At 40.1% G+C, this 25,711-nt stretch overlaps 2 protein-coding genes across 5 annotated transcripts; both read right to left on the bottom strand.

Moving 5' to 3' along the window:
- Positions 1–247: 247 nt before the first annotated feature.
- Positions 248–14,546, bottom strand: vmp1 (vacuole membrane protein 1). 3 transcript variants are annotated; one of them, XM_071471748.1, is made up of 12 exons: positions 14,499–14,546; positions 13,805–13,912; positions 13,354–13,486; positions 12,912–13,002; positions 12,217–12,327; positions 7,701–7,868; positions 7,210–7,341; positions 5,351–5,431; positions 5,090–5,206; positions 3,729–3,790; positions 1,912–2,011; positions 248–1,296 (listed from the first exon to the last, which is right to left on the bottom strand). In XM_071471748.1, exons 2-12 carry the CDS (start codon positions 13,881–13,883, stop codon positions 1,153–1,155), a joined length of 1,218 nt encoding a protein of 405 aa, XP_071327849.1. In that variant the 5' UTR covers positions 13,884–13,912; positions 14,499–14,546; the 3' UTR covers positions 248–1,152. The 3 variants fall into 3 exon arrangements, with proteins under 3 accessions (XP_071327849.1, XP_071327851.1, XP_071327852.1); XM_071471750.1 differs by lacking the exon at positions 14,499–14,546 and adding an exon at positions 14,381–14,405; XM_071471751.1 differs by lacking the exons at positions 12,912–13,002; positions 13,354–13,486; positions 13,805–13,912; positions 14,499–14,546 and adding an exon at positions 12,587–12,718.
- Positions 14,547–15,283: 737 nt separating this feature from the next.
- On the bottom strand, positions 15,284–25,618 carry npat (nuclear protein, ataxia-telangiectasia locus). 2 transcript variants are annotated; one of them, XM_071471744.1, is made up of 18 exons: positions 25,404–25,618; positions 24,699–24,817; positions 24,538–24,598; positions 24,374–24,446; positions 24,195–24,235; positions 23,752–23,994; positions 23,256–23,331; positions 22,552–22,675; positions 22,274–22,365; positions 22,056–22,137; positions 21,820–21,916; positions 21,565–21,681; positions 20,115–21,038; positions 19,617–19,982; positions 19,215–19,315; positions 18,428–18,521; positions 16,920–18,283; positions 15,284–16,001 (listed from the first exon to the last, which is right to left on the bottom strand). In XM_071471744.1, the coding sequence occupies exons 1-18, from the start codon at positions 25,438–25,440 to the stop codon at positions 15,921–15,923; spliced, it is 4,092 nt and encodes a 1,363-aa protein (XP_071327845.1). In that variant the 5' UTR covers positions 25,441–25,618; the 3' UTR covers positions 15,284–15,920. The 2 variants fall into 2 exon arrangements, with proteins under 2 accessions (XP_071327845.1, XP_071327844.1); XM_071471743.1 differs by having other exon boundaries at positions 19,617–21,038.
- Between the last annotated feature and the right edge of the window lie 93 nt (positions 25,619–25,711).

Here is a 25,711-nt window from a genome sequence, read left to right on the forward strand (position 1 = left end):
ATCCTTCATCCACGAATTACTAAAAAAAAAAAAAAACAATCTGAGAGCTGAGCTGTTCACTTACCTTAAAGATGGCCATGTCCAAGAGAAAATTATGCATTAGCTTTGTCACAAGGGTTAAAAAAAACATAACAGTTGTTAAACATTGCATCAAACACAAGAGCTTTTCAGGATGGACATTAAAAAAATTAGAATTGTCCTACACAAGAATACAAAGAAGGACAGACTCAGACTTGGAAACCAGTGGCATGATTTACATGTTTTATATATGATCCGATCCAAGGTTCAACCTAAATGTACAGATTAGAAATGGGACTAGTTAGCTGGGAGTACAATGTCACTTTACAAATGATATCACCTTTTGTGTTTTGGTTCAAGTTGACTCCACACAGACCATTAGAATAGAAATACATCTGCGCATACCGTCAAAAAGATATTAAGATATTTACACAATGTGCAAACCATCAATACCACACTGTTTTAAGTTGATATTGCTTTTTTTCCCACCATTTTAAATGGACGATTCCAGAAACAAAAAAAGACAAATTGGTCTTACAGTTTAACAGGACAAATACATGAGGAAAATTAAACCCTGAAAAGAAAAGACCATCCATCGCAGTAATCTTGGCAGCACACTGTACAAACAAATCAAGATCCATCCATACATAAATGTCACAAAATTAAATAAAAATCAAGTCTATAAGTCAAGAACTATACTCAAGGGAAGTTGGACCTTCCCATCTTGCATAAGGCATAGCATCTGATGGGCACTGCCCAAACACAGCAGTCACCGCCAAACTGCTGCTTTTCTTCTGAGGTCAATGAATGGGTTAATTTAACGTTTAAGTAGCATGTTAAGATCAAGAGTAGAACCAATCGCACTACACACACCTAGAGAGTGAGATGAAAGGAAGATCTACAAAACCTGAAGAGAGACTAACAGTAAACGGTAACATACATCCTCAAAAGCACACACGCCAACAAATAGTGCCTTGTTGTTCTTGTTTTTTTGTTGTTTTTTTTTCAGCCTCTTTGAGAATGGATGAGGGTGAGGTTTGTTGTTAAGTTGTGAGTGGCTGGGGCTGAGTGCAGGGCTCTCAGCAGCAGCAGAAACACAGTCAGTTGGATGTTTGTACCACTTTCGTCTTGTCATCACTTGGTTTTCTCCTCAGAGTTTCTCTGCTGCTGCAGCCGCTTGGCGTAGCTCTGAGCCATGGAGTTGACGATGGAGATGACGAAGTAGCCGACCATGACCAGCACCACCTTCTCGAAGACCCATGACAGCCAGTTCTCATCCTGGGGAAAATTAGGGTGGATACGTTCTTAGTTACAATTATTAAAGCCAGATGGAATATTCCAGTTTCGGAGCACACAAATCCAGGTGTGACCATGAAAATGTGAAAATTGTTGGGATCCTGCATTCATGACAATAGATCATGGAAAATGGCATTTGAATATAAACTTTCAAGGTTTGGGGTATTAAACCACAGCAACCAAAGACTAAACTAAAAACTTGATATTCGTTGTCTGATAAATAACAAAATTCTTTAGAGCAGAAATTGAAAGTTTTTGAAACAGGATTGTTATGACATAGTTTGCTCACCAGAGAGCACTGACATTTTTCAAAAGCAAAATGTCTGTTGATGTTATCCATGATATATATTACATGTTAAATCAATATTGGTGAATATATCTTTATCTGACTTTTTAAACTTTCAGATATTGGTATCAGCTTCAAAACCAAGTGTCAGTTCAGCTATACTTCAAACTCAGATGCTGCTTAGCAAAAGCTGCTATTTTTCAATCTCACATACATGTAACTCTTGGCAAATAAATACACTAATGAAGCTCACATTTCGTCACCTGAAAACAGTGCAGGGTAAAATAATTGTTGATAATTGTTGTTCTTACCGCGGGTGCACTTCCTCCAGCATGGTGCAGTTTGTTCCTCTGGGCTTCCAGGTACTGACTGAAGGGCTTCTGGAGAGATGGTCCTACTTTGGGTACAGACCTGGCATCGCAAACCCCGCATACATCCACACAGAATGGCAGAGAAAAGAGACAAGAGAGCGAGAGAGAGGAAAAACAGTCAATCACTTACCCTTTAAGCACCCTTCCTTTGACATGGAGCCCAAAACTGGAGCCTTGGCTTTAGAATAATTATTCCCTATAATAGCCTCAAAGAGCAGTTCATGAAGTCTTCTCTTTCCCTGAACACTAGCAAAAGTCCTCACTGATCGACCAGTCAAGCAGCATCCTTGTAAAACCTGCTGAAGGCCCCATCCTACATGTGGGCCCTATGTTGGAGCTGACGCCTCCTCTACTTGCTCCTGTGAGCAGGAGCAGGCAGCAGAGAAGACTGAAGCAGAAACTCCTCAACCCTCCTTTTATACTGCTTAGCTCTCTATAGGCGCTTGTGTCAGCCCCTTCAACCAGGAAGTGAGTCGACATGATGTCATCACCTTTACCACCAATGCTGCCTTCTGGATAGAAAGACATCTAATCAGGGTGTGCTCATGTCCTTATTAGGCAGTGTGGATTGGCTCACCAGGGGTCCAATCATAACGGATACCATTTATCAATTCATGTCATATAGAGGCAGTGATGTTGTAGTTTTACCATTTGTTCAGCGGCAGAGCATTTTAAAAAGGATCTCTTTATCACACGAAACTTATCATTACCATGACAAGAAAAATATACTTCAGACTGTACACACTCACACACAACCCTCCCACTGCAGAAATTCAATTCTGTCCCCGGTTAGGACATAAACATGTTGTCTAGACTCGACTAGACTAAGCAAAAAAATGAGAGACAATTTACTAAACAAACACCAAAAGGGGACGGGGTAATTGCTGATTTCAAATAAACCTAACTAGTTTGACTGACTCATTCTTGTTATCTCTCCCACTTTACATGCAAACACATGAGTACACACACAGCAACAGCTAAAAAAAAACAAAAAACATCCTGTATCAGCAATGAAGCACTATTTGCATGCATCATAACGAGTCACTAAGGGCCCTCTGAATTTCATGGGAAAGAACCTTGTATTTTATTTTAAATCAGGGGGAAACAGATTCAGATCTAAATATGGTCAAAGTTACTACATGTAAGGGAACATTACACAGCCAATAAATTAATGAAAACTAAGTAGCTTCAATGAAGAAGTAGAATCCCATTCATGAAATTAGCATGAGGTCTGACTAAACTCTTTGCTGCCTTTCTTAACATTTTGTATCTGTTTTTTTCTGTTTTAAATTTTACCATTGATGATCTTTGATTAGAAACAACATTTTAGGTCCCTTAAATAATACAAGCTAAATCTGACATCTATTAATCAGTCATAGAAAGTCTCTTTATGTCTACGACTGTGTTTCCCACCTCACTTGGGAAATTCTCTCAGTCACTGCTGAACTCGGTGAGTCAGATCTACATGTTCAGATGGGACCTCACACGCCTGACCACCAGTGCTGCAGAGATGGATTGCATTATAGTACCTTTGTGTGGAAAAATGCAAAATGCATGCACGCACACCCCCACATTTGTTCATACAGGATATTCAACCAGGGGTGAATCAAATGAATCTGAAATGTTTACAAATGCATTTCCAACCACAAAACCAGAGGAAAGACAATGACTCCACAGAGTGCCCAATTAATGCAGTAATGCAGTCTCTCTCTCACACACACAGACACACACACACACACGTCAAGACGACCACTTACCCAAGGAGTGACACCATTTGCTCCACTATGTGCTTGCTGAAGGTAATGATAACAAACAGTTTCTGTAGAAAAACAAGAGAGCGATTAAGAAGCTTTAAAAACCACTACATCCATCATATACAGAGGTAAAAAGAAAAACATAAAAACACAGAAAAAGAGGATGGCCTTAAAAAAATACCCAAAAAACACCTCTGGACAAAAGTTTCAAAAGACCAAGGAACAAAAATATTAACAGAGCAGCTTGTCTTTTGGACATTATGGACAGATCAATATTTAGAAATATTTTGAGTCTTAATTTTAGCAGCACAGCTGTGGGAAATTGTGGCCACATCTGCCACTGTCCACAGACACACTAATTAAAAAACTTAAACCTGGTCATAAGCTACATTTTGAGCTGTAAGGGGCTTTGTGTGGTTTGCAAAGCGCCAAAGTGGGGGGCAAAACCACAATATTCTTCTCCAGTCCTGAAACTGATCAGCTTTAAAACAGCATGACACATGGCCCCCTGGAGAAAATCAGACAGGATATGACCCGTGATGTCCAAGGGGTTCAAGGTACAAAAGAGAAAAGAAAAAAAAAAAAAAAAGCAAGAGCCCCCCACCCTCCCCTCCTCTTACCGTCTGCTCAATTTCCTTGGCTCAGGACTACCTTCTCATGTCCATTCTACATCCTCCATAACCCCTGATGCCTGACGGGTGTCTATATCTGAAAAGTCTCATGGTGAGATCACTGGCTGGTACCACCAAGAGATGGATGGCTTTAGTTTGTGAAAGACTTGAAGCGACTCACCCATGGACACAGACAGCCTCTCTCAGGCCAGGCTTATATTAGTCACTGGTGTCGCAGACTCAACAATACACTCCGTAATTATCAAGTTTTTTTGATCTAGTAGATCTTAAAAAAAAAAAAAAAATCCAAACTCTTGTTAAAGACTTCTTAAAAGCTTCCCTCCTTTCATCTGGACCCTGTTTATATGGTCTGGATGAATCCCAAAGCTCAAACCAGAATAAGGAATCCCCAAAGGAACAGAGCACTGTCAGAAAGACTTAACCAGAAGTATACAATTAAGAGTTTCTCACAGCCTAAGTCATGAATAAAGCCCTACTTTCATCTCTCCCACAAGTTTTGAGGTTGTGGGGACTGTTTAAAGTGAGTCAGTCAGCATTTCTTTCCTAAAGGTAGATTTTTTTGATATGCAGTATTGCACTGTGGACAGAGAATTGTGATGACATGAAACAAAAATTAATAATATTCACAGCCAAGATGAAAGTATGTCATATGTGCCTGTATGGGTGCAATTTGTTGTGGTCCTTTGCTAGTTTCTAACCACCTCTGATGAAACCTTTTGTTGAGCTGCTGACCTGTATGTGCATCTTGATGATGGCTTTCCCAATTAGAGTTGCTCCAAAGAAGGTCCAGAAGGGAACCAGGAAGTGACCACAGGTTATTCCAGCCAGGTCGAAGAGAGGATTAGGGATCTGAAATACAGATCATCATCATACACCAGACAAACTTACTGTTTCATAGCCTTGAAACAAACATATAGATTATAAAGTTACAGAAGTCAGTAACTTTACTAAAATATGAATTTAAATCACTTTAAACAAAAAATTTCAACTTACTGAGGCACAAGCCAAGATCCCAAAAAATCCCACTTTCTGTACCATATGCTGGACTCCCAGTTTTGCTCTTGTGACAAAATCCTGTTAAAAAAAAAAAAAAAAAAAAACTTTTTAAAAACAATTTTTAGACTAGACCTTTACATAAACACATGGACTTCACACTGCTCTGCATCACAAATTTTACATGCACATGGATATCTCATTTCACATAATCACCCATTTCTTTTTTTTTTTTTTTAAATAGCCATGTTAGCTTCTGAAAGATGCATGGTTTTTAACCAAACAGTGGTTGTGTCTGCAGTGTTATTACGCGAAACAGGAGCCTCGGTGAGAGTGTTCTGGTAAATATCTGCTATTTCTGAGCACTATAAGATTTTTTTTTTTTTTTTGGTTTGGTTTTGTAACATTACAACAAAAAACTGCATGGTACAATAGTGCAGAGGATCTTTTGATCCCATTTTCAACCCTCTGGGGGTGAAATGTCTGTGGTTACATGGGGAAGATCACAGCCGGAGCAGGGGGGGAAATTAAGAGGCAGTTAAAAAAACTGGCATCTCATCAATGTCAACTTTGGAAGCAATTTAAAAATTTCACTTTAGTCTTAGTCTCAACAATCAATATTCATATTGGTTTTTATTTTCAAACCCAACTCAGTTTAAGTTATGCCAACTGTTTTTGTATTCAACATGTGTGGTGCATATTCTTTAATTAAAAATTCTGTTTTCCTCATGTAGATAAAAGATAGATAGTTTCTTTCATGTTTGTCTCTATGCATCTAATTTCTTGCCTAAATTTCCCCTAATTTTGTATATTGCTTTACTATAGCAAAGTTTCTGTTACTGATAAAATGACCAATAGATATCTTGAAGTGATATACTTCTCTGTCAACATGTTTTGTGTGACAGTCATTCCCATGAGTTGATTGGTTCCTAACAACAGTTCTTCTGACATGTCTGGTTGTTTATACACCTCTGACAAACGCACATGTGGATTCATTCCCGTGACACAGACATGTGATGTGAGGTTGTCGTCCTCAACCTATTCAGAGAGAACCAGTGAAGTGAGAATATGTGATGGAGACGATGCACACAACTTCTCTGATTCCTGCTCTGCTGACGCAGCATCTGATCTCAGCAGTCTCCAGTCATGTGAACTCTGTTCCTGACAGAACTGTCTGTCATTCAAATTAGAGGCCGGTGAAAAGAGAGAGGGAGGGCGGCAGAGGGAGCGAAGCCTGAGGGATGATTAAAGGGGGAGCCGTGCTCAGGGTGACTCACCCACAAATAGACAAATTTACTGGAAGCGTAAGGAGGGAGTGGCTTCACTGAAGTCACATGGCACTTTGGGACCAATCACTAGGCCGTGGTTCCATGGTCAGTTGAACATTATGAAGTCTAAGTCAAATCAGTTAGGACCATATCATACTGAATGGATGGGCAACAGCTAAGCTAATACGGAAGTAAACAGAGGGATAGATGTTTCAATATTCAGTGTAGCTGCTCTGTGTTTTCAATGGAAGGCAGGAGGCTAGGTCTGGGCCACCTTTAACAATAAATATGTGGAATTTTGTGGAATAGTTTTTAGCCAAATTTGAATTTGCTTCCTGTGTTCTGTGGAAATTTTTCAACTAAATAACGTGAAAAATTTGAAATGAAATAATAATAAAATGAAAAAACACCTCAAATGTTAATGTCAACTTCAAATCAAACCAAGCACATCTGAGGTGGGTAAGGCTTCTTAAATCTTAATACAAAATATTATTTGTATTTATGTGCCTGTGCAAATTACCTCCTTAAAAAAAACCTTAATATAGGAAATGACCAAGCCAATCCCTCTCCTTATAGATGTGCAACTCTGACCTGTGCGCCCTCAGCCTGCTCGAGCATCTCCTCAAACTCCTCGTAGTCTTCGTCATCTGGATCAGCTCCTGACTGACGAGCTGCTCTGGCCATGAAGTATGGAGGAAGCTCTCCAATGGCAGTACCTGCACCCTAGGCATACACAACTTAAAATGTTAGATGTCAGCAGTTGCTTTATCATTTCCCACATTCATAAACAGGCAACTATTCATGCCACCAAAAACTTTTTGGATTTGATACATCCAACTTCTTTCCAGTCAAATAATGCAATACACGGGCTGTGTGTCAAACAAGAACGGCTTTGAAAGTGTAGAAAACTGTTACAATGTTTTTTTGCAGCCTAGCAGGGACATGAGCGTGTTGAAATGTTAAATTGATGTTCAAATTCTTCACCAAGCTGTCACAATGCCATCTACTGCTGGCACCACCAAACATTCTTGCCATTTTTTAACAGATCACTGTATTGTTTCATTATTCAAACTACTACTCACCCACATACAGGCCTCCAGGCGGACCTTTGACATGATTGAGAAGAGAGAGATGCTGCCCTCCATCGCTCCACCTTGGGGACAGACAATCTGGTCTGGGTATGGAGGCTCTGGAAAGTCTGTGGAGCCACACTCATATGCAGCCAGGGTTACTGATGCTATGTGAGGACCCTAATGCATAGATAGGAAAGATGGATAGGATGCATTACTGAACTGAAAACCTCTGGTACGTACAAATACGTTTTCTCTTTGTTCTTGTGTGTCATGAAACACTTGGACATGCACCTTCATATGGTTGTAAATGTGGAAAATACTGTAGTTTGGTGAAATGAAAGCAGCGAGATGCACTGCAATTGTCCGTTATGATCACAATAATGGACCATTAGGATTCTTGGTCTTGGATCACTACATGGTGAATATTCTCAGTAACAGCAGGTACTTTAATGGAGAACAGTTTAATTATTGCCAGTTAAATTTAATATGCCGTTTCATGATTAAACATGACTTCTGTGTTTGCTAACAGACGCATCGGTCCACAGGTACAGACACACACCAACAGGAGCTGAGTCACACAGTCTCTCTTACAGGTAGCCATGTCATCATTTATCATTGAGAAGATTCAAGTCTGGTTAAGCCGAGCCACCTGGCCTAAATAACAGTTGGCCCACCTGCAACTACAACACAGCTTTGCATTATGTCTCTGTGAGGTGATACAGACAAAACTGACAGGAGATGGACAGCACACAATTAGTGTGTGTTGACTGAAAATGCTCCCCCACAGAAACTCTCCACTCTACCCCGAGTATGAGCACACAGGAGCCCTCTTTAGTTTACACAACAAAGCCTCTTTCAAACCAAACAGGATTTAACTTAACAGCATTTCTTCATGACACAACAGGTCGGTGTTAACAAGAAAAAAAAACTACACAGTGACTCAGAGTTTGCAACAGGATTCTGATACACTCATCTGACAGGTGATACAGTGGCCCCAGCCGTAAACCTCTTTGTTCACTCAAACCAGCAGAGCAGAACTCTTCACATACACGGTGAATGAACCACAGTTGATTTCATCAGATTTACCTTTTCACTAAGTTGATTTAAGAACAAGGCTACTTGGGAAAATCACTGCCAGTGGACCTTTGAAGCTGCAAACTTCATTACAACCCACGATATGAAATTGTTGGATGGAACAAACAATTTAATGACATGTTCAGTCTTACCAGTGATGGGTATAAATATGCTGAGGTTATTGGGAAGGTGACGCAACAGGAGAGGCAATTGGGTAATTAAAATGATTTATCTCCTAAGGAATATGACTGAGCTCTCAGCAATCTGTTGTGACCCTTTCACCTGTGGATGGTGCAAGACTGAAGTTCTTGGGTGTGTTTCCTTGTGTGTCACCAAAATAGTTACAATGAATCCCCTGAGGATCATAAACAACTGCAGAAATTTTTTCAGAAATCCGACAGTTAGATAAAAAAACAAAAAACAACTCTTGTTGGTTGATGTTAAAATTTTGGCTAGATAATGGCACGAAGTTGCCAACATTAGGAATCATCCTCTGGGCATCATATAAAATTCATGGTAAACTGCCCAGTTGTGCTCCTGATGGATGGACAAAATGTAGAGTGACAAACTTGTGGATCAATATCAGCATCTTTAGCTCCCATCATTGCCGGGAAAAAACAAAATATGCTTTAAACAGTTGGTGATCTGATCAAATTGCTAACAGACAAATCTATAATTCAAAGTAACGATATATGACCATGTTTATTTTAACCACAATATTATGACTACAGTATAATCCAGCACTTGGAGGCACAGCAGTAACCTCTAAAACGTCATGATGAATCATAAGATCAGACTGGTCACTGAATCCCCTTTCTCATGAGGAGAATGATCTCATCCTCTCCGTGGGGCTAACTATTAATGCTTCAGGCTTGAGATAAACTTACAGTTCAACTCTGCTGGATCTACATGTGGTTTTTCCCTCAACATTAACTCAGGGAGTTTCCTATTTATGGCTGACATCAACACTGAGTAGGCAGTACTGATAGGAGCTGTTGCGCTGTGAACATGAACTAAGATCTGGGGAACAGGAAATAGTCTCCTCATGAGCAGAGGGCTTACATCATCAGTGTAAAGGCGGCTTTTACTTCTCCGTGGAAAAATTAGAGATGGTCACAGGAATTTAGGGATGCTTTGCGTGGTGCTCTGGATGCAACTGATCGGGAGAGTCGCATAAAGGGGACACTGGCAGCTTGACAGACTGTGTCATGTATCAACTTTTGTATGGACAACACCATTCTCACCAAAGAGGTATGCTGCTTCCCAGACACCACACCCCGAAAAAATATCCAAGTAAGGAATCTTCTGGATAAGAAACATGCCTTTATGACATTGGAGAGGGAGAGTATGTAAAATGGAAACTAGAGGAAAGCAGAGGCACCATCAATATAAACTACAGCAGAATAAGGTATAGGATGTCTGGACTGGTGTGAGAGAGATTGCTGGCTTTAGGCAGATGTCTGGAGATGCAACAAAGAGGAACTGGAAAAATACAAGTGACCGGAACCAGGTTTGCTCAACAGGTTTGCCTCAACCTCTTCAAAACCACTGCCCCACAGAGACAACCCCTTAAATATGCTGCTGACACTAATCACATCTTTGTTCAATTAACAGTGTTAAGCTGATGACTATTCAAAGCACCACATTCAAGCTGTTCGAGCCAAAAGAACCCTCCCACCTACATTGGCAAAAATATGAATATAATTTTCCCAAATTTCTAAATAATGGGTTTAGCTAGGAGTCAGAGCGGGAAAGAAATCTGCTGCAATGTGAATCAGATAACAGAAGATGTATTAGCTTAGAATGGAGGTGGGAGCTACTCAAATTATGGAGAGGTGACCTTCATTTTATTGTCTAGACACAAGATTTCTGATGAGAATTGTAATAATTTTATGTGTACTGTCAGATGAGTAGGATGAGTAAAACAATACAATGTTTATAATATGAGCTTCCAGTGGGCATCAAATGGTTATGAGGTGCAAAGAGAGGTTTGTTTTTCTTTATGTTTTTTTAAAAAGGTGTCCTAAAATTGTCTTAACTGCAAACAGTAAAAGCTGGTATTTGTTAAAAATAAATGAGAAAATTTGTTTTAACTGATGCCAGGTTGTTCCATATGTGGGAGATGACAGTGCCTACTCACACAGAGAGGGGAGAAGGAATGAGATCACACCATCTCAGTATTACGATACACACAGACACAGAAGTACACAGGCACACACAATGTATGGTAATAGATACTACTGCTAATTCATTATTGTTGGAGACAGCATATAAAGAAGCAAAAAACTACTAGAAAGCTACTTGGGCAAACACATGGTGAGCTGTAAAGCATTCATAGAAGGAGTACACACCAGTTCTAAAAAACAGGAAGGTCATAGTTACATCTTTTCCCATTATTACATTATAATGGAAATAGCTGACTCAGCCGACCCACATCTGTGCAAGCTCTACAGAACAGAAGCCACATCATCACCCTAAAGTGAACTATGGTGGAGAATTTCTTCCTCTCCTTCATTTAGCTAAATTCTTCTTTTTACCACAACCAACACAAATGACACATATTTCGGTGAGTCATTCTGTGACTTTATGTCAGGGAAGAATGACACTTAGCTCTTAGTAAGGCTTAGACAGTTGTGACAAAATGGAATGAGTCTGAAGGAGTACAAAACAATGAATATGGAGTATGACGCCATCCTCTGGAAACTACAGGAACATATACTAAAGAACTTAGCAGACAAGCTATTAACAAAAGAGTTTAAAGTCTTTTGGTATATCTAACAGAATACCTCGTGGTATAATTTACAACTGAAATAAACCACCTGCATATTGTAGATATACAGAGGATATTGTATCGTGAACCAGACTGTGATGGTTACCAGTTTCTCTTTATATCCATTATCATTTTGTCACTTTGTAACTGTTGAAATATGGGTAACATGTATGCCAGCTGAGTCTGTTTTCCAGAATAATGTAAATGTTGTAACAGATACCATCACAACAAAAAAATATGTATGATTAGATCTGAATGTGGTTAAATAAAATGTACTTGTACTTATTGCGTCTGTTTTGTATATCTCCACTTCTTTGTGTGCACTGAAGAGAGTGTCCTCACTTTAGTCTAGTCATGTTGCTCATTTTAAAATGGAAGATTTCCTCACAGCCACAGCTGCCCTCAGAGCGAAGTGACTCTAATTTCTGAGTCTTGCAATGAATCCTACTGGGACTGCAGCACTTTCATAATGCAGTGCAACCTGTCTTTTGTATCTCTGAGTATTTATACTTTATTTTCACATTTAAAAACATCTCTTCTCTTTGCATCTAAATGCAATTTATTCTGACAAAAAATAAATGTGTATACTGTTTGCGAGTAGGTATGTCTGCAGTGCACTGCACTAACCCATGTTAAGAAATTTTGTGTGTACACATTTCTATGCTATCAGTGGTTTCTTACCAGATAGAGAAGAAAGGTGTGCAGGCCAGTCCCGAGGCCTACTGAGGATAGGATCCCAAGGCCTACCCAGTAGGCACACCATAGGAACTTCTTCTCCAGGTACTGAACATACTACAAATTAAATAAACCAAACATATCAGAGGGGGAAGAACAGAGAATGATAGAGACATTTTTTTAAATAGTGTTAATAACAGTTTTAGTCATTTAATAATAATGTATTTTTATGATTGTTTTACACTGTCATTTGTTACACATTATACTGAACTCTTCATGCATTTCATATAATTACGGTGAAGTGAAAAATTTAAAAAATGTTTAATTTGATTTTAGAGGGAAACATTTTTGTCATCTTTCAAATACCATCTCTTACCTTTGATTACATGTAGTAGCTCATCATCAAAAATGTGAGTAACTTAGGAAGAAGTTTATTCTAAAATGAAACTTGGCTATCCTTTAACTGAACTGTGACAGGCCACTGCACAGAGGAATTTGTAAACAGACCATTCAACCAATTGGCTGTATGATCAAGGGTTACTTGACAACATTGCAGATCTCATTATCTCCCCATGCAAGCTTTCTCCTAGTCTGGTCTTCTTATCATTAGAGTGACTTATTATTAACTTTTAAACAGGTTGGTGATGGAGCAATGCTGTTGATTATTAACATCAACAAAAAACAAATCACTCAAGCCTTACTTGTTGGTGTGCCCCCTCAGTAGAGTATGCGATGGAGAAGAGAGAACATAACACCAAAAATAAGAACACTGCCCCTCGTCGCTGCCAAAGCCTGAACAAGACGGCAAGAAAACAAAATGTCAAACATGAAACAAGTTTAAATATAAAATTTTCTTATTTCTGTTAAATTTAATTAGAGGGGCTAGACATTACAAGTGACCTAGTGCGTTTGAATTATACCAAAAATGTAAATGTTATAGATCCTTCTGTAGTGTAAAACTACACTCAGTAAAAGATGTAGAATTGCAGCTTCGAAGGGACACAGAAATCTTTTTAATATGTAATTGTGTCAGTCAGCGAGTGTACACAGGACAAAATGCCACTAAAATATGTAAGCATAAACATCCTGAACAAAGTAGTGCACAAGCATAGGCACACTAGAAAAACCTGTTTAACTCCTTACTTTAACGTCCACTCCTTTAGCTTGATGAGGGTCTCCAGGAGGAAGTAATGTAATGTGGTGACGGGCCTCCTCCATAACACCAGAGACAGACGCTCCTCTTTATCTTTCTGTCTCCTCTCTCTTATTGATGAGTCTGGAGCACAAAGAGAAATTAAATCACCCTCACATACTGAAATACTTGCAGCATCATCAATTATTGCATCCTGTTGAATTGGTAATGCTATGTACATGATACAAATCACATCAACAAGTCTGTTTCTAGTTCTGCTAGGCCACGTCTGCAACTTTAAAAACAGAAAGTAAGCTATAATAAAGTCAGCTTGAGGGTTTTTATGACATGTTCAAACCATGTGGCGGTGGTTATCACTCTGTGTCATCAGAGATTACACAACACAGACTTTTTAGGCTTGAAAATGAACGTTAACTTCTGTTTAAGTTTACCAAAACTAACCTGCAGAGTTGCCATTCTGTTTTTCTTTGGCTCCTGCACGTTTCTGAGGCTGTTCACAGCTTGCTCCATTGGCTGCCATGTCAATCCCCTTATAGTAGGTCAGGCAGTCTAGGACGAAAAGACACAGAATGACAAGTTGGTGTCCTCACCACTGTTGTTTCACTTCCCACCGACCGAGAGAAAACGACAGACACTGTGGGACTCAACAACACAGCAACGAACTCCTTATCAGTGGCTCTTAAGCTATCCAATATCTGTACGTTAATGCCAGCATTGCGTCGATACACCGGCTAACTGAAATTCAAATTACATGGTTGATTTCAAGGAGAAAATGTCACATAAAGCAGAAAGGCGAAGGTACGAACAATAACCCAATGATTCACGAGAGTAACGTATATAATTAACTGAAATAACCGTCGTCATGTCGGTCAGTCTGTAACAAGAAAAGATGCCCATTGCGGACATATCATCCTCCACATGCTAACCGGTTAGCCAACACGCTAATGGCTAAGCTAGGGACGTTGGCAGTCTCCATATGAATATAAGAGTTGTAAAATCTATAACGAGTCGCCTTACTTTTTGGAGAGGTATGTATAACCGTTTCTTGCTGCTCTACTGTTATACCAATTAGAAAATATACACTATACAGGGAGAAAACTGAGCGATGTTTGTTAAAATCAAGTGACAGCCGTACCTCTTTCCTGTCCTCTTAACCCGGAAACAAACGGTGGACGTGCCAAAGTAGAACTGGGTTGCAATTCAGCCGAGAATAAGTTTATGCTAAAGTAGGTTTGTTAATAGCTTTATGGGTAGAAACTGTCACTTGTATAAACGTAGAAGCGAGACATCGCACAAATATAGCATTTCCGTACATTTAGTATGCTTCAGTTTATAAATAAAAAACTTTTATTTTGAAGTTGAAGTGAAGACATATTTCCGCCAGTTCTAGTTTGCGGTCCAATCGGAGGTTGCCAGATTTGCCAACAAAATGTTAGGACACTATTGTTTTGCCTTAGTTGAAACAGCTGTTTACCACTCAATGGGAATCTCGGGGGCCCACATTCATTGAAAATATAAAGAGAGAAGAAAACAGAATAAGAGCGCTGAAGGCACAAACCAGCTGAAAGTGGCATTGCTCCTATTTAAATTCCTAAAATTGTTGCTCAGACCCAGTGTCTGCCATATCCATCAGGGCAGTCCAACTGTGAAACAGGCAAGCATGCTTCAAGGATTTCACACACATTAAGAGCCAAAAAAACTGCAGTGCTGCAGACTGTACATGTCTGTAGGCCATTATGATTTTCAGACAGTGAGCAACACAGTTTATTTATTAAGCTACATATGAAATTCCTCAAAGCCCTAGTGCTGTCTCAATTCCCATATAACAACATTCACATAATTTTGCAAGCACATGTGATATTAAATACAGCTTCAGGAGGTTCAGGGCCAGTGTGTGTACACTAGGGAAAAACACACAAAACCATTTCTTTGTTTTATTACAATGATGGATGAAGTATATATGCAGTATGCAGATTTGAACTGTTTTATACTTAATGTGCCTGATTCTACAAAAAAAGGAAAACTATACTCATGTATGCCATAAAATATTATACTCACATTACTTTATTTTTCGATGAACCAGACTTTTCTGAACATGAACAGCTCTTCATTCAGTGTTACTAAAATGAATTGTAGATATATTCCATAACACATTTTATAAACCAACCACAGTCAGTGACAGCTGGATTCAAACTAGAGTCAAATATTGACCAAGGAAACAGTTTACATCACCCTTTTTAAACAACCAGCACCCATTATGTCAATGTGCCCAAAAACAAACGTATAACTGTTTTGTAGTAGTTGAAAAAAGATGATTAAAACAAAAGTGAACATGAGGATAAAAAATACAACAAAGTGCCATGGTTGCCCTACAACTGCTGCATGTAACAAGATTTTATGCAGATCAACCCACATTGGAATTGCAACTTATAAGTTCTCAGGCAAGGTTACTAATAGGAACCATAGGCACTGGTTTAGCAGATGGCTTGTTCTATTCCTGGATAGTAACCTAAGCAGGTAGTTATATGGGGGTCCTTCCCTGTTGGTGTGTCTGGTTTCACTCATCATAGTGAAGTGAAGACAGGAACTTGTCCACATCCAAGTCATGTGGAAAGCAATCAATAAGTTTCTTCTTCTCCTGCAGATTTAAAGCAAAAGTCAGGATTACATGACAGAAATATGTGTCAAAACTCTACTTCATTTAATGCCACTGATGAGACAGTCTAATAGACACACAGCTTTCATATAACTACTTAATTACCATTTACATAAAAACCACTGACAGTTTATCTGAAAAAAGTTTCTGATCAACATGAGAAGAACTCCACGCTTTCAGCCCCATGTGGTTGTGATGCTCATTATAAACCAAAACACAAGTGTGTATGGATGCAAAATAAAGAGACGACCCAGTCGGACAAAACATATATAGATTGGCCTGATGGTGGCACCAGAGCAAAGGCCATGTTGTTAACTAAATCCATCCATACACCCTCTAAACGGCTTAACCTGCTCAGGGTCATGGAGGACACACTGGACAGACTGCCTCTCTATTACAGGTCTAACACCCAGAGACAGAGTCTGTGCATCAGGCTGAGTTCAAAGCTGAAAGTCTAAGCTTGACTTTCATCAGTCTACGCTGTTGAGCGAGAGCATATTGGCTTGTTTTGTCCAGAAAGACATTTAAGGAGATCTGAAGCAATTAGTTAATCAATCAATTAGTCGATTGACAGATGGACTTATTACGTAACCATTTAAGTAATTTTTCAATCACAAATATCAATTCCCTTTCTGGTTTTTGAATGTGAAGATTTGCAGCTTTCCTTTGTCATGATAGTAAATTTAAGACGTAATATGAAGACGTCATCTCTGGCTTCATAAAATACTGATTCCTGATAATTCACACACCAATTGATACCAATTGAAAAATTGGTAATTAAAATGATAATTAGTTGCAGCCCTACATCTAACTGCACCTGAAAACTGAATACTGCTGCAGCAGAACTTGACTGTTACAAAAACTGAACACGTCTACAGGATGGGAATGTGCTGTACTCACCCGGTCTTTCTTTTTGCTGGGAGATTGTTTTGACTCTTTCTTTGCAGGCGGGCTGGCTGTGGGAGAAGAGTGTTTGCGTTTCTTAGAGTTCTTAGAGCTTGTTGGCGACTTTTCTCCTACTTCATCCTGACGCAAACTGTCCTTCAGTGGAGTGCCTGTCCTGGCGATGGCCGCACGTGAAAGAATCATGAGTGTGTGAGCAGCCATGTTAATGCTGTTTTCGCTGCCAGCCTCACTGGCAGGGCTGCAGGTGGGGGCATCCGGGGTGTTGGGAGGCATGAGACGCTTGGGAGTCCCCTCTCCATTTTTACCCTTTTTCTGTCGGGAAGGAGTCCTAGAACAGTCAGCAGACTCCTCCTGGTTATGGCTAATCCCAGGGGTCCGGGGTAGACTAAGGTCTGAACTACCTGCTACAGGCCTCTTGGCTGGGGTGGAAGGAGAATTGAGTACCTGGATGTCCTGTAGCATCTCAGCTGCCTGTTTGGCCAAAGAGCTGGTCTTTGAGGTGGCTTTTGTAGCCTTGGACTGGGGATTAGATGTAGGTTGAGTGACAGCTGGGGGGCTAAAGTCTGATGAAGGTGTTGATTGCTGTTGCTGCTCTTGCATACTACCCTTCATTTCATTCTCCTTGTTAGCTGTCACATTTGGCATCTCCTGAGAGGGAGTCCTCTTTTCTGTACGCCCCTCACGAGATTTTGCAGGAGCTTTTTCTGCAGGTTCTTTCCTGCTGTTCTCTTCTTTCTCCTTTCTAGTTCCTGATTTCAGTGCAGAATCAGAAGATGGCCTAGAGCTATGACAGTCACTTGCTTTTGCGTCATCATTACCCTTATCATGATTGTGTTTCCTGTCAGTAGATTCTGATCTCCTTCCTGATTCTGATTTTTTCAAAGTCTCAGCCTGTGAGGAATCAACCCTGCTGGTGCTTGCACTTTGAGACTCTTGTTTATGAATGTTATGATCTTGCTTGCGGGAGTTCTTTTTGACAGGGTCTTTGTGGTGCTGTTGTGGAAGCCTGGACTTCTCAGCCTCCTTCACCAAGCCTCTTGCAGTCTGGGGATCTGCCGAGCATCTGACAATCTCTACCCTCCTCTTGGGCTTGTTGCCACCCAAGATAGCAGGCTTTGGTCGAGGGGCCGGCTGTGTATTATCTTTCTCAGGCTGCTGGGCAGATTTTGGTGTAGATGTATTTATATTTGTAGCTGAAGTTGTTGTGGTTTTTGTTTTAGATGTCTGTGGTTGAACCTCTGTAGAAGACTCAAAACATAAAATTCTTCTATGACTGGAACCATTTGCTGCATCCTGCTGGCCTAGGGTTTCAGCTGACACAGGCTGAATTGCCTTACCAACGAGATTTACCTCAGTGCCTGAAATTCAGAGAAATATGGTCACAGAATGAAAGCAGTGACATCAAAACATTAAGCAGAGCAACACTGGAAGCATCACTTGATAATGTTCAATAAGAGTATCTTAAGTCAAGTGTTTTTGCTCTAAGTTAACCTGTAACTTACCAGCAGTTGTAAACTGTTTCATTGCCACTGTGGGAGGTTTGGGCTTGACAGTTTCAGGCTGCTGCACCGACACTGGGTTTGGTATGGCAACAAGCTGTAAATATAACAATGTCAACAAGTGTTATTGCTCTGGATATTGCTAAAAAGTCTAAAGCAAATGGGGGCCCCTTGAGATTATCATATTTTTTTACCCGCTACACAATTATTAAATCTTGGATGGATTGAAAAACATACAAATGACAAAAAAATACTTTTGCTATTGTTGGAGCCTTTCAAATAGTGGGACTGTAACTGTAATTTTTGTCTGAGAGGAAATGTGATTGGCTCATTAAAATCTTAAGTGTCACTTTGGAAAGATATAATTTATTTTAATAATAGTCAAATTCTACCAATTAAAGGAGATGTATTGTGTACAAGTTCACATTTTGGCCTGAGAGTGGTATGTGGGTCAGCAGACAACATGTCATGCAAACATTTTTTTGGAAACCAAATTTCATAAATGCTGCCATTAGTTTGGACACATTGTTTTCTAAGGTGATAATGTGATCTGAGGGTGGCGTTGTCTAAAATAGCATTAAGTCTTCTTGTGTGTAGTTGATTTCATGCAAACCTGCCTATTAGCTCCCAAGATATTCTGTCATGGTTAAAGAGAAAATTTCTCTAAGTGGCATTATAGTAGATGACAGGTTAACAGAATGATCAGGATATTGTAAGAACTGGAGGAAATGGTAAGAACAGAAATACCTTTTGACTCCTAACTTACAAACTGCAGATAAAGTTCTGTTACCTGATTGGACACCATCTGGACATTCCCCAGAGTATTCTGGCCCATAACAGAAATAGGAAGCACCACAGGCTTAACAGGTGATGGTAAGATGAGTGCTGAGCCTGCACATAAAGAACACAGATTTTTTTTTTTTTAAATAACAACATTAATAAAAACAATAGTTATGGACTTGACAGACTGCCCAGCAATGAGCAACAAAGACCCACTAAACACTAGGGACAGCAAAGATTCCTGCACAAGGACAACACACAATACATGCTGTGTGCAGATCCAAAGTGGACTGTGTTTCACTGTTAAACCGGTGGACATCTCACAAGAAAACAAATCATGACTTGAAGGTAGTCATATGTTGACTACGTTATTACATTCAAAATATTTCATTTGAAATTTGTCATCTCTTACCAGTGGAGTAGCCTTGGGAACGAGTTGGTGTTGTCAGTCCAAACTGGTTGGTGGGCAAAGGCTGTCCTTTTGAGACACCAGCAGGAAGTAGCACCTGTCTGGTTTGAGCGTCTGTATTCGGGGGTTCAGTCACGAGGAAATAGCTGGCAGTCGCTCCGTGGAGAGCAGGGTTAGTGGTGTCCAGGGGCAGTTGAATTATGTAGCTTTGCTGAGCCTGTGATGTCCCTGTTAATGGAGATGCAACCAATGCCCCAGCCTTACTGCTGAGAGGACTAGCATGTGCCTCAGAGCTTTGTAAGCCACGTACTGCCTGTGCCACTTCATCCATGTTGGGCTTTGGAGTGCCAGGGCCTCCAGGGGACTTGGCTGGAGAGGAAAGATAGATGGTGGGTATCTTGTCCCCAGGAATGCTGGAAATTGCCTGATTCAAGGCTGCGTCACTGGTAGGTTCCTCATCCTGGTTATCACTGATTATGATTTTCAAAGAAACTATATTACCAGAATCTGCTGCAGGCTTGCTTTGGGCGCTGGGGTTGGTGGGTGAAGGATCAGGTGGTGCTGTGGCTGAGGCACAAGAGGAGAGGGATGTGAGAGAGGTGGGTGTGGATGAGGCAGGGGTAGCTGTAAGAGTTACAGAGGCAGACGCAGATATGGGTGAGCCAGGTATTGATGTGAATGGTAGAGCAGTAGTGGCTGCTGGTGAGGCAGACACAGCTGTAACTGTGACAGCTGAAGAAGCAGATGTCAAAGAGGCAGATTCAGGTGTTACTGAGTGAGTAAACATTGGCTGAGTGTCTCCGCCACCGCTTGAAACTGGTATATAAGATAGGTCAGCAGTTGGCATTGGAGTGTTGTTCAGTTCAACTTGTACAGGAGACAAAAAAGCATGTCGATTACTCGGAGCTGAAGAGGGGGCTGTAGTAGGTTGCCCTGTAGATCCTTGTGCTTGCTTACACTCCTGTTTTTTGTCCACATTAGAGGCTGATGTTGCTACTGGTGCCCCAAATGCAGCAGAGGCTCTTGATGAGGAAACTGTGGTTGATTCACAGAGACCAGTTTTGGTGGAGGTGCTGTCCTTTGTGGCAGGCTCCTGACCGTCAACACTGTCTGAAGGAGGGGGAGGTGTATTCAAAGGTTCATCAATATCCATTGGTGTTACACCAACACTTGTATTGAAGAGTGAGGCTCTTTCTTTTTTGTTCGAGTCTCCTGCCACAGATGAGACACCTCGGTGCGCCCCATGACTCACTAACAATCTTGCCGAACTGTTTTCTATTCTGGATGCTTTGCCACTGGTGGAAATAACTGTTTTCTTTAACAAGGTGGGAGCAGTAGACTTCCTGGTCTTACGATCTTGCCCAGCTCTCGTCTTCACTGTTACTGGGGTTGTATCCAAAACATTGATATCTTTCTGTGTAGTGCCTGAAAAATAAAACAGAAAAAAGACAGTTTGATGATCAATCTGTCCATATCATGTGTTTTAGGTAGATCTTTCTTCATTAGGGGCATTTAACAATTATTAATTTAAGTTAAAAATCCCCATCAGAAAGGGTATGGCATAAACTGTCAAACTGTTTGCAAACTCTTGTGAAGCTTGTCTCTGCTCTCGACAACAACACAGACAAGGTGTGCTAAGTAAAGATTTAAGAAGAAATTACACCTGTGACTGATTTAAGGATGAGACTTTGACTGAGCATATACCTCAAACAGAAAGCTGTTTAAACTAGAAAAAGGGATTGATATTTGATCACAAAATCTCTACTGAATAAGCTGCTAGTAGGGGGTGGAGGGGACGGCATTAGTTTTATAATTCTGACTATATCATATATGTAACTGTTTTTAAATGGAGCGAACATTAAGTTTGAATTGTGTGAGGTTGAAGACAATAACCAAAAGTGACATCTGTGTTGTTTTTTGATGAGAGTGCACTACTGGATTTTAAGAATACCTGGATCATCACTCTGAAGGGGTCTGACTGTAGATGAGGATCCAGCAGGTTCAGTTTCTTCTGGACTACTGCTGATATCTCCATCCACTGGTTCTCCCTCAGGGAATTTAGTTTTATCTGCAAATACATATAAAAATCATTTTTTTAAAAGTCTGTTTGTCTGAAATGGTTGTCAATTCTGCTTTCATACACAACTGAAAAGAATTGTGTGATGCAGAAGGTCTCTGCACAACAAACAAAAATTTTAATACTTACTGTAATCGAAAAGGTCAAAGAGGGCCTGAAAAGCTGGGTCAGACTCTGTCTGCTCCAAAATGTCGTGGATGGCATCATCACTCATATGGATTTCCCCCTGAGTCAGAGAATATATGTCAGGAAATAATGTAAGAACAGCTTGATGAAGTGATATTGATAAATGTCTATGAGGAGCATTTTTAGGGAAAAGGGAAAGAAATTAAGTTATAATACTGGTATTTAGAGCTGTTCAGCACCTGTAGTCCTAGGATTTCATCAATAGACTGGTCTGCCTCCACTGTAGTTGAAGAGGCCTTTGATGTTTGGGGCGTTGGCTCACTAATATTAGAGAGGAAACAGGAAAATCACAGTCATGTCACAACTTTGAATGCCACTGACAAAATCATAAACCATCCACCAAAATAATTTAATATATACGCAGTGAGGCATTGCAGAGTCCCGACTCAGCACTTACTTGGCGAGGATTTTGTTGATGTTTTCAGCAAGCTTCTCTTGTAACGATCTGTCCCCCAGTATCTTGTCGCGGGCATTTTGTATCACTAGTTGCTGTGGAGAGTGACATTTTTTGTGAAGTCACAAAATGTATGATTCATGAATCTGTAAAAGATGAGTACTTTCAAGAGATAGAAGCATGTAAAATATTAGATTAAATGTCTGCAGCATCATGTTAAAAATGACAACACAAAAAAACGTTTGTTTGTTCAAATTTTGTCAGGGTTTGTCACTACTTACAGGGAAATTTTCATCAACGACCTCTTCAGGCTGAGGTTCTGCATTGACACTACTGACAGCTGTGGCAGATCTGCCGGGGCCACTGGACACACTCAGAGCACCACTTCTCTTCCTGGGGGTGTCCCTGAAGGCAGCAGAAAAGAAAAAATCAAGTTGGCAGCTAACATGCACAAGACATAAGAAAAACAATGACAATCTCAAAACACAGCCCATTTAAAAAGGTAATAGGAATAGAGAGACAATATAATAGTTATAGTGTCTCTCAAACTAAATTTGCCAGTTTTGCCAGTGCCAGTGTTTTATGATGCTTTGGCAAACAGATACATTGATTAAAATATTAAGCCTTAAATAATCCTTTTCCACAGCAGATATTTTGACTTGTCATACTGGTTTTGTTCTGGTCAAGTGTCCCACTAAGCTATGACACTAAACCCACATGCAAAATACCACGACCTTGAAACTGAAGCAGCTAAATGGAATTCAGCCATCATTAATCATTCACAACTTTGCTTTTACTACTGTGAAATGTTAAAATGTCTTCAGGGAAAAAATCTATTTATTAGCAACTACTTCTGTTCTTAAGTTGTGTACTGAGAAAGCAGAATTTTCAAGCTACTTTGGGTTAGTGGGACAACTAAGTCTCTCTTCAACACTCTCAAAATAAGGGGTGGTCAACAATAATTATAATTTAACAGCATCCTTACCATTTCCGTCGTCCTGGAGACATTGGGCCTGGATTTAGCCGATGCTCAGACACAGTGATCTGTATCGGTGAATCCCCTGTAACGGACAAATACAGCTTTGCTAAATCTTTCAATAGCCCTATGGAAAATGATGAAAGCTATGGACTTCAAAAGGGAAGCTTTTATGAGCCATCACAAAAAACATAAATGACCAGCTCCATGAATGCTTCATAAGTGCACATAAAAACAGACCTTTGTCCAAGGACAACAGTTGAATCAGCAATGCTATGTCTGCCCAACAGGAAAATGACTACCACTGGTAAGAATGTACAATAAAAGTTTTTAGACTAATAGATATGATTTTTATAGTCCTATGTTCTTCTCACAATGACTGATTAAAGAAAAGATTACAACATTAAAACACAAACACCTCAACCTTGAAAAATACTACCTCTACTACATTATCAACAATATAATAATATAAAAGCATATACGGGGAATATTTTCTCATACTGACTGGGTGTATTTTGTAATCGGCTGCCATCAGGGATCTGCTGGTGTGTGCCACTGCCTGGCGCTAGCCTGGTGTGCAGAGCAGTGTAGCTCACAGGAGTGGAGTGGCCGAGCATGCTGTGAGAGGTGTGCGCAGGGCTGATGATGGGGCTCGCTTCAGAAACTGATGAGCAGATGACAGCACCAGCTGAAGCCACAGCCAGGACCCGCTGTCTAGCCATGTTTGCCAGCCCAATGCGTGAACGTGCTGCAACGGACAGAGGCAGGTAAATGAAATTTTGTATGTATTGTATTTCTATTTATATCTTAAATCATTGTGTGACTACTGTGGTAAGAGTGGGCGATGCTGATAATTTCCCATATTTTGTGCATGTGCACTAATAATGCAACTTTTGCTGGCAGGGTATAAAAAACTGAATAAAACAGAAAAACTAATTCCACACTTACTTCTCTGACATGCTGATATAGCTGGCGAATTCTGCAATGACCTAAGGAAGGACATAGAGAAATAATATCAGCGATGAAGATCCCACTCAAAGACAACTTTCAATAGAAAAGATGGAGGAAAGAGATTGTGAGATTGTCACTTTCAGTGAGTTAAGATGATGAAAGGTGCAGATATTTACTTGATTTGGTTGAGAGTAAAATCCAGCTTTTTCCACAATGAAGTCATCACTGCAGGTACCTCATGACAAGACTCTGTTGAAAAAAGAAAAAAGCCAAACAACATAAACATGTATATACTATTAATGTTGAATTATGTGATGAAGACAATGGCTGATCATCTCACCTTTTGTTTTGGCGGCCACATATTCGTTTAATATGGTTGTTAGGCCTTTCCCAAAGATAGACTATGTGGGAACAAAGAATGAATCATACATTTAGTTAGTACCTTTTATCGCATGACATTCACAATATGTGAGAGGACTCGGGAGAAGAATACACACTTACAAACACACAAGCAGGAATAGTCCCATCTCCAGTGGTGTGCTCGGCATATTCCTTCAGGTTGGAGCTCTCATGAATGAAAGCTTGGCTTGTAGCGGACAGTCCCTCTTCTTGTAGATACCCTGGAGAAGGACGTTTACCAACACCCAGTTAGAGAAGCAGCAATAAAACAAAGCTCAAACTACCATTGAATACATACGACTGTGAGTTTTGAGCCGCCTGTTTACGGTTTAGTGTCATTGTTAGCTGATGGCGCGTTCACGGCATATCGTTTAAACCGAAACTCGGAGCAGACGAGTGGGAAAAATGATAATAGAAAAATGATTATACAATTCCTAATCGGAGATGTTATTGATTATTATCTGACAGCAACAGTATAGTGAAAATAACTACAGGCAAACTGTTGGGAGAAAGCCTGCAAACGCACCACCGCTGGCAGTTAGCTACATCAAAATACAATCCGTTAAGCTCATTTAATTGGAGCTGTTCACTGTTTGTATCCAGTTTATCTCGATAAAGAACCGCTACAAATGCGTAATACAACAGTAGCTATTCAAAGCTGTCTGTTTGTTTACAGTGTTAGCTGACACTAGGGCTAACACCTTGGAATAAGGCATGAATAATGGGTTTTTACTATTCTTTCCATTCTGCAGACTTCAAGTGAATGCGGCACAATGCTACAGCTTTGCTACGTTTTACCAGACTCACCCAAAACAAGCCGAGCGACGTCGGACGGCAACAACATGACTGCTTGTTGGTTGACAAAAAAAAAAAGGACGTAACAATGAAGTATTAGCTACATGTTCAGGAAATATCTCTTAAGAAAACCGGTCTACAGCATCAAAATAAGAAAATAACCGTCAGCGGTTTTACTGTGAAGGAGACGTCCGTAGGGGACTGCTGCTCACTCAAAAGGCGGGGAACTCAAGAAATTATAACCCGGAAGTTTTAAAATAAACCGCCGATTGGAATCTTGGTAGTAGTAGTCCAATCCAAAACCCCTCATTTCACTGTAG

This window comes from Trachinotus anak, unplaced genomic scaffold (genome assembly GCF_046630095.1).
Source record: "Trachinotus anak isolate AG129_WGS33_773 ecotype Australia unplaced genomic scaffold, CSIRO_AGI_Tana_v1 ptg000034l, whole genome shotgun sequence".
Lineage (NCBI taxonomy): Eukaryota > Metazoa > Chordata > Actinopteri > Carangiformes > Carangidae > Trachinotus > Trachinotus anak.

Bases quoted from the DNA above. Each gene is read 5' to 3' on its own strand.
- vmp1 (XM_071471748.1), bottom strand. From the start codon at position 13,883: ATGGCAGCCAATGGAGCAAGCTGTGAACAGCCTCAGAAACGTGCAGGA. The intron at 7,342-7,700 runs GTGAGTAGTAGT...GTGTATGCCTAG, and splicing joins GCCTGGAGGCCTGTATGTGG to GGTGCAGGTACTGCCATTGG. The intron at 3,791-5,089 runs GTCAGCAGCTCA...GTTTTTCTACAG, and splicing joins TCATCAAGATGCACATACAG to AAACTGTTTGTTATCATTAC.
- npat (XM_071471743.1), bottom strand. From the start codon at position 25,440: ATGTTGTTGCCGTCCGACGTCGCTCGGCTTGTTTTGG. The intron at 24,818-25,403 runs GTGAGTCTGGTA...GTCCTTCTCCAG, and splicing joins CGTCGCTCGGCTTGTTTTGG to GGTATCTACAAGAAGAGGGA. The intron at 23,332-23,751 runs GTCAGTATGAGA...TGTCCGTTACAG, and splicing joins CCGATTACAAAATACACCCA to GGGATTCACCGATACAGATC.